The 12147-nt window shown below is 42.2% G+C and overlaps 1 protein-coding gene across 1 annotated transcript in view; it reads right to left on the minus strand.

Moving 5' to 3' along the window:
- LOC311228194 (uncharacterized protein) overlaps positions 1 to 11895 on the minus strand; it is a gene marked incomplete at its 3' end in the record, with an annotated part of 37365 nt that extends 25470 nt beyond the window's left edge. The window contains exons 1-5 of the mRNA XM_084314105.1: positions 10937 to 11895; positions 10258 to 10431; positions 9936 to 10109; positions 9628 to 9801; positions 5420 to 5593 (exon numbers count right to left, since the gene is read on the minus strand). Of these exons, the coding sequence (XP_084170231.1) occupies positions 5420 to 5593; positions 9628 to 9801; positions 9936 to 10109; positions 10258 to 10431; positions 10937 to 11880 (1640 nt within the window). The 5' untranslated portion in view covers positions 11881 to 11895. The remainder of the gene's footprint in view (positions 1 to 5419; positions 5594 to 9627; positions 9802 to 9935; positions 10110 to 10257; positions 10432 to 10936) is intronic.
- Between the last annotated feature and the right edge of the window lie 252 nt (positions 11896 to 12147).

Raw genomic sequence — 12147 nt, forward strand, 5'->3', positions numbered from 1 at the left:
TAACTATATAACGTTAATACCACAAAACAAATGCCTTTGTAATCATAAGTAGTAACGTTATAATAATAAGAAGAAGAAGAAAGGGTCGGGGGGGTAACCGCCGGGCGCGCCGCTACCACCCCTGCCCGCTACACAGAGTGAACGGCGCATGACCAGAGGGGAGACTTCGAATACGTGTTTCACTTTCAATAACGAATGCGTGCTTGCCGAATCCCAAACAATATTCATCCTCTAAAGATAGACATTTAGACTAGAGGCAGGCTATATGCTATAAAGAGTAGACTACAAAAAAATATATAAAATGCATTAAAACTTTTTTTTTGTGTGTAATAACCGCAGCTGTAGGAAATATTTCGCAAATTTGTGCGGTAAGGAAAACATCAATACCACGGCAGCTCTATACCGTCCCACTCCTAATGGCTACAAATACTGAGATGGCGCGACCCAGGTCAGTCGCCGTCTGTTTTGCTCCGCGAAGATTGTGCATACTTTATGTTTATTTTTAATACCTTTTTTATGAAAACTACACTGGCGGGGACGTCATACGACCGCCAGTCACTTATGGACCTAAACTCCGGACTGAAAGAGGAGTTTAGCGACACTTTATGCCAAGATTGGCCATCGGAGATCAGGCGGGACAAAGGCAAAGAAGGGGACAAAGGCGGCGGTGGGACAAGGAAGAAACACAGGGGAAGGAGGAGCGGAATCAGAATTAGGCTAAAAAGTTCTGCTTACCGACCGGCGAATCTATCCATTTTACTGGCAAATGTACGTTCACTGGAAAATAAGATGGACGATCTTCGGGCAAGGGTTCGATTCCAGCGAGAGGTGAGAGACTGTAACATCATGTGCTTCACAGAGACATGGCTGAAACCAGCGACTCTCCTTCGGACTCCTTCTCCGTCTTCCGAGCGGATCGTACAGTAGCCTCTGGTAAGAGCTCTGGAGGGGGTGTCTGTCTCCTCACAAACAGCGGCTGGGTAAGCCCAAAGGAGATTAAGATACTCTCCAGTTCATGCTCCCCGGACCTGGAACATCTGTCCATTCAATGTCGACAGTTTCATCTCCCCCGAGAATTTACCGCCATTATCATGACGCTAGTGTACATCCCTCCTCAAGAGAATACCTCCAGGGCCCTGGCGGAGCTACAGGGGCATCTCAACATCCACCAGATCAAACATCCGGACGCAGCCATGATAGTAGCCGGCGATTTCAATCAGGCGAAGAAAGTGATGCCAACCTTTTTTCAGCACATCGCTTGCTCCACCAGGGGAGGAAATACGCTGGATCATTGCTACACCCTGTTCAGAGCCGGGTACAAGGCAATACCGGCTCCGCCATTAGCGGGAGCCACAAGCACATCGGATCACGACTCCATCTTGCTCATTCCTGCTTACAGGCAGAGATCACGTGACGCTGTCGTGTCACGTGAGGTAAAGATGTGGTCCGACAAATCAGAGGCAGCGCTACAGGACGCACTTCATGACGTCGACTGGGGTATGTTTCAGTCTAGCTCCAGCGGATGCTGTTGTTAGCTTTATAGCAACACTAGCTGATAATATTGTCCCCACAAAGAAGGTGCAGGTTTTCCCAAACCAGAAACCGTGGGTTGACAGTACTATCCGAGCGGCTCTGAAAACTCGCACCACTGCTTACAACCTGGGCAGAGAGTCAGGAAACATGGAGTAGTATAAGGCTACAGTCTATACTCTGCGCAAGGTTGTAAAGCTTGCTAAGAGGTCATACGCTGACAAGATGGAGGCACAAATGGCACAGAATGACACAAGAGGCTTATGGCGAGGGCTACGGACGATAACTACTACAAAGTCAGTGCCCCCTCAATGGGGAGTGCCGACGCCTCTCTCGCGGACCAGCTCAACTCTTTTTACGCTCGGTTTGGTGCAGACAGTAGCGACGCTAGCTCACTGGCTAACGATGCCACTGACGCGCCGGCCGTCGTGGAGGGGGGGGGGCATCCGCGGGGGGGGGCGGGGGCACTCTCATTGACGGAACACAGTGTGAGAAGAGCATTTATGCGGGTGAACACCAGAAAGGCAGCTGGCCCAGATGGGATAACAGGACGTATACTTAAGTCCTGTGCTAACCAGCTAGCCCCAGTGTTCACCACCATATTTAATCTATCCCTGGCGGAATCCGTGGTCCCTGCCTGTTTCAAGGTGTCTACTATAATCCCGGTACCAAAGAAATCCTCCCCAACAGGTCTTAATGACTACAGACCAGTGGCACTCACCTCTGTGGCCATGAAATGTTTTGAGAGGCTGGTCAAGGATTACATTTGTGCCTCCCTCCCCAGCGATATGGACCCTATGCAATTTGCATACAGGCCAAACGGGAGACTGTGGTCTCCCAAGTACTGCACAGCACCCTCTCTCACCTAGACTGTCAGAAGGGGGGCTATGTGAGACTGTTGTTCATTGACTATAGCTCAGCGTTCAACACCATAGTCCCTGTAGGCGCCGTAATGGAGGTCTGAGTATTCTCATTCAGTATTATATTTATGTTGCATTATTAGTTGTACTGTCACTTTAGGTGGTGGGCGTGCTCACGGGGGTGTGGCGCTAATGGGAGTGTTCTTATAATAATAATAATCTTCATTTATATAGCACCTTTCATACACAGAGTGCAGCTCAAAGTGCTTAACAGAGACACGTCTTCTTTAAACAAGTCAAGAAGAAAGAAAAACACAGTAACACAGTAGGTCAATAAAAAAACAAGAATACCGTAGGTGTCCTGAGGCCTAACAAAAATAATGGTTTGTTTCCGGTTGCCGACCGACCCTGCCGATTTAGGTGCGACCCAATATATTTTATGTTTTAAAAAAATATATATATAAATAAAAAATAATAATAAAGTTTCATAGAAATCTTAGTCAAACCTTTAGTATTATGGATATTAAACATGCTGGCAGAGTACATGCATCCATGTTGTTGTGAACATTTTAATTAAATAAAGAAATTCCCTATCCATAGTCGCCGTGGGAACGAATAAAATAAAATTTCATTAAATAAATTCCCTACCTACCCATGGCCTTAACTGACAACCAACAGGAAACAAACAATATTTTCTTTTATGCCTGAGCCCCCTGCTGTATTCACTATACACTAGGGGTGTAAAGGTATGCGTATCCGTACCGAACCGAAGTTTCAGTTTATACCATACCGTACCGAACGGCTGTGTAGTGTACCGAACGAATACAACGGTATGTTAACCACTAACGACCCCCCACCGGGGGCTGTTTTTTTCACAATCTAATATAATTATTATTATTTAAAAAGAAATTTACAAGTCGATTATTAATTTCAATATAGAATATTCATTGACAGCCCTACAAGTACAATTAGTTACTGCACACTACATCACCCCTGAGTGGAACATGGAAAGCCAAACTTTCCCCCACTGTACTGAAAACCCGTACCGAACCGTGACTTCAAAACCGAGGTACATAATTACGTACCGTACCGTGGTTTTTGTGTACCGTTACACCCCTACTATACACACATGATTGTGTGGCCAAGTTCAGCTCCAACTCCATAGTGAAGTTTGTGGACGACACAGTGGTGGTGGGGCTGGTACTGGAACGCTGGTGCCAGGACAACAGCCTGCTCCTGAACATTGGTAAAACCAAGGAGCTTATCGTGGATTTTAGGAGAACACAGCAGGGGGACACACACACCACCGAGGATAAACGGGGCTACCGTGGACAGGGTGAGCAGCTTCAAGTACCTGGGGGTCCACATCTCAGAGGATCTGACATGGACAACACACAGACTCAGTCGTAAAGATGGCGAAGCAGCGCCTCTACCACCTAAGACAGTTAAGGAAGTTCAGAGTATCGGGGAAGATACTCCAGTCCTTCTACTCGGGAGCTGTAGAGAGTATCTTGACTGGAAACATCACTGCCTGGTATGGAAACAGCACGGCACAGGACAAGAAGGCCCTACAGAGAGTGGTACGCTCAGCTGAGCGTACTACGGGTATTGCACTACCACCCCTGCAGGTCTTATATAACAAGAGGTGCAAATCCAGAGCCTGCAGAATAATGAAAGACCCTCACCACCCCAACAACAGCCTGTTCAAGCTGCTGCGGTCAGGCAAACGCCTGCGAACACCAGCAACTAGGACAGAGAGACTTCGGCTCAGCTTCTTCCCCCAGGCCATCAGAGTCTTGAACACTGAACTCTCCACACACAAGCACACATGAGCACACACACAACACACACACACTGTATACGCTCACACACTAGCAGTCACTTTAACATGAACACACACACACACACACATGCTGCACACGCTCACACTCATGGTCACTTTACACAATGAAAGGATTTTTTTTTGGAATTCGAAGCTTCGGGGCCGAGATTCGATTTTAATTCGAAGCTTCAAAATAAAAAAATTAAAAAAAAATATATATGTTGTGGGACTTGTACAGCACTTTGTTCAACTTTGTCAGTGCTGTAAAGTTTAAACCTTTTTAAATCTTAGACAAACAAAACACTTTGCTTTCATGAAATATTGTAAGCCGTCATTTGAGGCTTTATAAAAGCAGCACAATGAACACAAATCTGTCAGTGCAGAGTTCGACCTCATCTTAAATAACAAACAGCATTGCTTGTTGTAGTTAACAAAGAGAGGCAGAGTTGATTTTGCACACAAAAAAATTTTTTTTTTGTTTTTTTTTAAATAATCAAATTTTATTTTCATATTCGAATCCCATGCCCATCGAACGAAGCTTCGAAGTATTTAAGACAGCCCAAAGGTCACTTTAAAAACTAGCCCCTTACGTGACTGCGATCTGCAAGCCAGGGGCTTTTGTAACCGCAGTCACTCTCAGCTATGCCGCTACCAGGCTCATATTAAGTACCAAGCGCTGCCTCTGAGCTGGGGGTGGGTCAAAAATATATCAGATATGAATTTCAAAGATACCCAGCGTACAATATGGGTTTAACACAGCGAGGCGCTGGGGTCTGAAAGCTCGGAGTTGCTAATAAACAGTTTAAATCATTGTTACAAAACGAGTTGTACTTACAGAGCGAGCCGTGTATGTCCGCCATTGGTGTCACAGCACATGCGCACCAGACCTAGCATGTCTTACCATGCTTTTATAAAACTCATGTACATATACCTGATATGTCTTTATTCTTATTACTTGTATTATTGCACAAATGTCACATTCTCATCCTATTGGATTCTTATTATTGTATTATTGCACAATCGTTGCGGGCAAGACCCCCGGCAAGACCCCCCCGCATTTCACTGTATACTTGTATGCCGTGACAAATAAAACTCTTGACTTGACTTGAATATGACGAGGAAGAACACAGACCAGAGAGAACAGCATAAATCTTCCATATAATATAATCATATAAGATCAACATGGAATAAAACAGTTTAAACTGACCTGAGAGTCTGCAGTCTACAGTGTGGACTCCCCAGTCCAGCAGAGAGCAGCTTCACTCCTGGATCCTGCAGGTGGTTGTTACTCAGGTCCAGCTCTCTCAGGCTGGAGGACTTGGAGCCGAGAACTGAGGCCAGAGCTTCACAGAATCTCTCTGAGAGGTTACAGTCACCAAGTCTGGATATGCAATAGAGATACAATTAATTATATTGAAAGGTGGTATATTATTTCTTAATATATAATAATAATAAAAAGCATTAAGAGAATACAATGTATTAAGATATAAATGTACCCACAGAGATATATTAGAGGCTTTGACCACTGGCAGTAGCCTGACAGCCTACACACACACATAATATTAAGGCTGTCAAAGTTAACGCGATATTAACGCGTTATCGCCCGATTCTATTAATGCCACTATTTTTTTTAACTCAAGATTAACTAAAAATAATAATAATTATTATAATTTTTTTTTACTAGACTTCACTCAGGTGTATTATTGATGCGCTCATTGATACTATGTTTGTTTCTGAAGTGTGTGTGTGTGTGTGCGTGTGCGTGTGTGAGTGTGTGTGTGTGTGTGTGTGTGTGTGTGTGAGATATAGAGAGAGAGGGGGGTGAGAGAGATGAGGAAGGGGCACGAGAGAAAGAGAGCTGGGAGAGTGTGTGTGAGAGAGAGGGGGATGTGTGATTAATCAGCCCTTGTGTGGGTGAATGTAACAAGTTCCTAACGTTTTCTTTCCCCTATTATTTCATGCACACTTTATTCATTGTTTTAAATTATTATTTTCTTTTAAGTTATTTTGTGCATCACTCTGTTTTGAATTTGATGCAAATTTGCAATGCATGAGGGTCATCCTTTTGTGTTAAATGGCTGCATAAAGCAAGCATTTGTTGACTCGCATGTTGATAAGAGTATTAAAACTTGGAACTTGAAAAAGATCAGTTTAAGGTAAAAAAATTAAAATAAAAAATGCGATTAATTTGCGAGTTAACTATGGACAATCATGCGATTAATCGAGTTAAATATTTTAATCGATTGACAGCACTAATATATATATATATTAGAGCTGGGCCGTTAACGGCGTTAACGTGCGGCGTTAACGCTATAATAGTATCGCGCGATAATATAATTAACGCATTAATCTAAAAAAAAAAAAAAAAAAAAAATGTTTTTTTTTTTTTTTTACATTTTTTTTTCTACCTTTATTTACCCAGGGTAGGTTCGCTGAGCACAGATGTTCTTTTCCATTCACACCTGGGAGCTGCCCAGTACAACCACAGTTGACACCATTGGCCACTGAGCAACTCCACTGGAGCAGTTGATTCAAGCCATGTCACATAGTTCAAGTTTGAAATGATTCTTTCTGTTTTGCTCCTGAGAGTGTGCTAGATACTGTACTGTACTGGTAATATTATGTATTTGTGTTAACTTCTGAATAAAACAACTTATTAAACACAAGTACATCTTATTGAACATTATTTTGATATTTCATTACCAATTATCATAGCAAAACAGCTTTTTCAAACAGTCTGTAATGCATTTTGGAAACGGGAGATGGGCTCATGGTGTAATGGGCCACCTGGCCTGAGAAACATAAGGAGGAAAGAAAAAGTAAGGACTTACTTCTGGTCATTATTTGGGTAGAACACACATATTTTGAATGCCTTCGGCAGGTTTTTTTTCTTTTTTTTTAGACATTTTAATCTAGATTAATCTAGATTAAATCCAGGATTGCAGATAGATTAATCTAGATTAAAAAATTAATCTATGCCCACCTCTAATATATATATATTATACACACTCACATATATCAGGGCTCGAAAGTGCGAAGGTTTTGGGCACATAATGCTCCCGAAATTGAATCTGTGCGACCTCAAAATATAATTGGGAGGATTTGTGCGAGTGCAAATAATTCTTCTGGTGCGACCTCCTCACCCCATCCCCAAACGTCCCTTTCTCTGTACATTCGCTAGTTTCTACACTCAGTTGACGGTGACCATTCTAACCAAGCCTTCAATCACTCCCTTTCGTGGCACTCCACAGAGACAGAGAGCTAACGCGTTAACTAGGCTAATTAGCATTAGCCCTTCGCAGAGTGGTTTGCCCAGAAAGTAACGTTAGCTACAGCTTCGTTAGCTACATATCTAGTAGGGCTGGGTGATTAATCGATATTATCGATAATTCGAATTAATGATTTGGGACGATTTTGAAAAACCAAAAAAATAAATCAACTTTTATTTTAGAAAAAGTGATGTTTGGTGAAAGTTAGATTTGCACTTTATTAATCCCAATAGGGAAATTCATTCTTGTTTGATGATCAAGAGGCACCTTTTATTTGTTTTAAAGGGGAACTATCTTATAAATGGCCTTTTTGAGTGTTTAGCATTGTTTCCTAGCTATGTGAACTTATATTAATATGATCTATGTCTCAAAATTCTCATATTGGCGCATTCTTCCAATTCTCCTCTCACAATATTCACCCTCACTGAACTGAGTCATTTGAAAATGTGATGATTTGTGATGTCAGAAAGACACCGCTGCATGATAATGGAGAGGTACAAGATTAGCTGCACACAGTTCTGCTGCCCAGGCTCAAAACGGCTCGAGATCTTGAGGTAGAAAAATGCTGTTTTTGAGGACTTGATTAGAAATACAAAACAATGAATAAAAAATATATATATATTACAGAGGTGTTCCATAGACTCACAGGAATTGTGTAAAAGTGCCCAAATAGTGAAAGAAATAGTAAAATAGTTCCCCTTTAAGTGAAGTTTGGTGAAAAAGCAGGTTATTGAACTATTAATCCCAATAGGGACACTCATCTTTGTTTGATCAAGAGTAAAAGGTTAAAGTGAAGATTGGTGATAATTAGGTTTGCACTTCAATCCCAATAGGGACATTCATCTTGGTTTGATACTTTTTTTGTGTTAAATAAAAACAAGCTTTTTTTTTGCTCTCAAGAGAAAAAAATCTATTAAAATCGTAAATCTGATTTAAAAAAATAATAATAAGGGATTTTATTTTTAGGCCATATCGCCCAGCCCTAATATCTAGTAAGCTATACAAAAAGAAAGTTTAATGTGACTGATCTAGTGAACTAGAATCGGAATATTCCACCCATAAATAGCCAATGTCAAGTATAAATAACGTAACGTTTTGACGTTAGCCAGCTAGCTAGTAGTACGGTGATATGTTGCCAATTGATTTAGGTCGAATAACATTAGCGAGATTGGCCTACGTTCCGCTACATATTCATAATCATGAAAGTGTAGTGCCGAAGGATAATATAGGATAGACAATGCTAAACATGTAATAAACATCAACTCAACGTCAACACAAGTTTGCCCGACAGGAACATAAACAAACAATATGGTCCGTGCGGAACCCTTATTCCCAACACATAGTTCCGTGTGTGAATTATGTTGAGCCACCACAAAAGATGAATTGTTTAAATGTATGTTTAATCCAGTAAGAATAGTACTAGGCTATATAACACACCTGTGCAAGTAGATTACATTTAACAAAACGTATTGCCCTTTTGACATGTAGCCTCCATATTCATGAACGTTTATTTTGAAGTATTTTTTATTCTGTACTTAGTTTGAAAGTGGTCAGACAGTTCCCTCTGTGTGTAATACAGACAGTCTTCACACATTCTTAAATAACACTTACAGAGAAGCTGATGTGCGTGTTTGTGCACTGTAATAAAAGATGTTTTGTTTAAAAAAGAAAATGTTATGTACCGAATACCGTGATATACTGTGAAACCGTGGTATTTTCGCCAAAGGTTATCGTACCCTCAAGATGTCATACCGGCACATGCCTAGTCTACACTACAGGCTACACTACAGGCTACACTACTATGTCTACACTATACTATAGTTTAAGGCTACTTCCACTGTTTTACTGCATTACAGTAGTTATATTGTCGTTTTTATCAATACAAAAAATCTATTACATATATATTGTTGGTGCTCCTTACATTTTGGTGGGTGGTCCTAAATCTTTGCTGGTGCTCCAAACTTTTTGAAGTTGGGAGCACCAGTGCTACAGAGTAAAAAAGTTTTTTTTCGAGCCCTGCCTATACACACACATAAGTTAAAACCACAGAGACACAAAGGTACTAGTATTTAACCAACACACCAAATGTACATATTTCCTATTCATCTGATGTTTTTAAATGTTTTTAAAAAGTACCACATCCTACCTGAGAATCTCCAGTCTCCAGTGTGGATCCTCCAGACCGGCAGAGAGCACCTTCACTGCCGAGTCTCCTGTGTGATTGTAGCTCAGATCCAGCTCTCTCAGGTGGGAGGGGTTGGAGCTCAGAGCTGAGACCAGAGAAGCACAGCCTTCCTCTGTGACCAGACAGCCTGACAGTCTACACACACACATTCAGATACACAGGTACTAATTATTCAACCAACACACCAAATGTACATATTTCTTTTTAATCTGATGTTTTTAAAAGATGTTTTAAATGGTTGTCTGTTGAACTGGTCCAGGAACACTAACCTGAGAGTCTGCAGTCTACAGTGTGGACTCCCCAGTCCAGCAGAGAGCAGCTTCACTCCTGAATCCTGCAGGCCGTTGTTACTCAGGTCCAGCTCTCTCAGGCTGGAGGACTTGGAGCTGAGAGCTGATGATAACGCCTTACAGCATTTCACTGTGAGGCTGTTTTGCTTCAACCTGAAGAAGAATAATAGAACAGTAGAGAATATAATAGAATATGGCTACAAATATGACGAGGAAGAACACAGACCAGAGAGAACAGCATAAATGTTCCATATAAAATAATCATATAAGATCAACATGGAATAGAACAGTTTAAACGGACCTGAGAGTCTGCAGTCTACAGTGTGGACTCCCCAGTCCAGCAGAGAGCAGCTTCACACCAGAATCCTGCAGGTCGTTGTTACTCAGGTCCAGCTCTCTCAGGCTGGAGGACTTGGAGCTGAGAACTGGGGCCAGAGCCTCACAGCATCTCTCTGAGAGGCTACAGTCACCAAGTCTGGATATGCAATAGATAGAATTAATTGTTGAAAAGTGGTGTATTATTTCTTAATACATAAGAAGAAGAAGAAGAAGAAGAAGAAGAAGAAGAAGAAGAAGAAGAAGAAGAAGAAGAAGAAGAAGAAGAAGAAGAAGAAGAAGAAGAAGAAGAAGAAGAAGAAGAAGAAGAAGAAGAAGAAGAAGAAGAAGAAGAAGAAGAAGAAGAAGAAGAAGAAGAAGAAGAAGAAGAAGAAGAAGAAGAAGAAGAAGAAGAAGAAGAAGAAGAAGAAGAAGAAGAAGAAGAAGAAGAAGAAGAAGAAGAAGAAGAAGAAGAAGAAGAAGAAGAAGAAGAAGAAGAAGAAGAAGAAGAAGAAGAAGAAGAAGAAGAAGAAGAAGAAGAAGAAGAAGAAGAAGAAGAAGAAGAAGAAGAAGAAGAAGAAGAAGAAGAAGAAGAAGAAGAAGAAGAGTAATAATAATAAAAAGCATTAAGATAATACAATGTATTAACATATAAATGTACCCACAGAGATATATTAGAGGCGTTGACCACTGGCAGCAGCCTCAGAAGAGCCTCCTCTGAAGCAGAGTATTTCTTCAGCTCAAACACGTCCAGCTCCTCTTCTGATGTCAGCAACACAAAGACCAGAGCTGACCACTGAGCAGGGGAGAGTTCTTCAGTGGAGAGCCTTCCTGAGCTCAGGTACTGTTGGATCTCTTTCACCAGAGAGTGGTCATTCAGCTCATTGGTCTCCAGTGAGAGACCCAGCAGGAAGCGGAGGAACAGGTCCAGGTGTCCATTCTCCCTCTGTAAGGCCTTGTCCACAGCAGATGTGTGTTTTACCAGCTTCGACCACCAGGAGGTTGACTCTGGTTCAGACAGTAGATTGACACCACTGTTCATGAATGAGAGAAAGACATGAAGAGCAGCTAGAAACTGCTGAATGCTCAGATGGACAAAGCTGAACACCTTCTCCTGGTGCAGCCCACTCTCTTCTCTGAAGATCCGTGTGAACACTCCTGAGTACACAGAGGCTGCTCTGACATCAATGCCACACTCTGTCAGGTCTGCTTCATAGAAGATCATGTGGCCTTTCTCCAGCTGTTCAAAAGCCAGTTTTCCCAGAGACAGAATGATCTGAGTCGGAGTGCTCTCTTCATTCCAGTGTGGATCTGTCTCAACTCTCCCATGGTACTTCTTATTCCCCTGTATGGACTTAAACACCACGAAGTGTTCGTACATCTCAGTCAGGGTCTTTGGCAGCTCTCTTCTCTCATCTGTTCTCAGCATGTTCTCCAGAACTGTAGCAGTGATCCAACAGAAGACTGGGATGTGGCACATGATGTGGAGGCTCCTTGATGTCTTGATGTGCGAGATGATTCTGCTGCCCAGCTTCTCATCATCTCTGAATCTCTTCCTGAAGTACTCCTCCTTCTGTGGGTCAGTGAACCCCCGTACCTCTGTTACCATGTCAACACACTCCGGAGGAATCTGATTGGCTGCTGCAGGTCGGGAAGTTATCCAGATGAGAGCAGAGGGAAGCAGATGACCCTTGATTAGGTTTGTCAGCAGCACGTCCACTGAGGTTGGCTCTGTGACATCAGTCTAGACCTCATTGTGGTGGAAGTCTAGAGGAAGTCGACACTCATCCAGACCATCAAAGATGAACGCAACTGTGAATTCATCGTAGCTGCAGATTCCTGCTTGTTTGGTTTCCAAGGAGAAGTGATGAAGAAG

Source organism: Notolepis coatsorum (assembly GCF_963971535.1).
Source record: "Notolepis coatsorum genome assembly, chromosome: 5".
NCBI lineage: Eukaryota > Metazoa > Chordata > Actinopteri > Aulopiformes > Paralepididae > Notolepis > Notolepis coatsorum.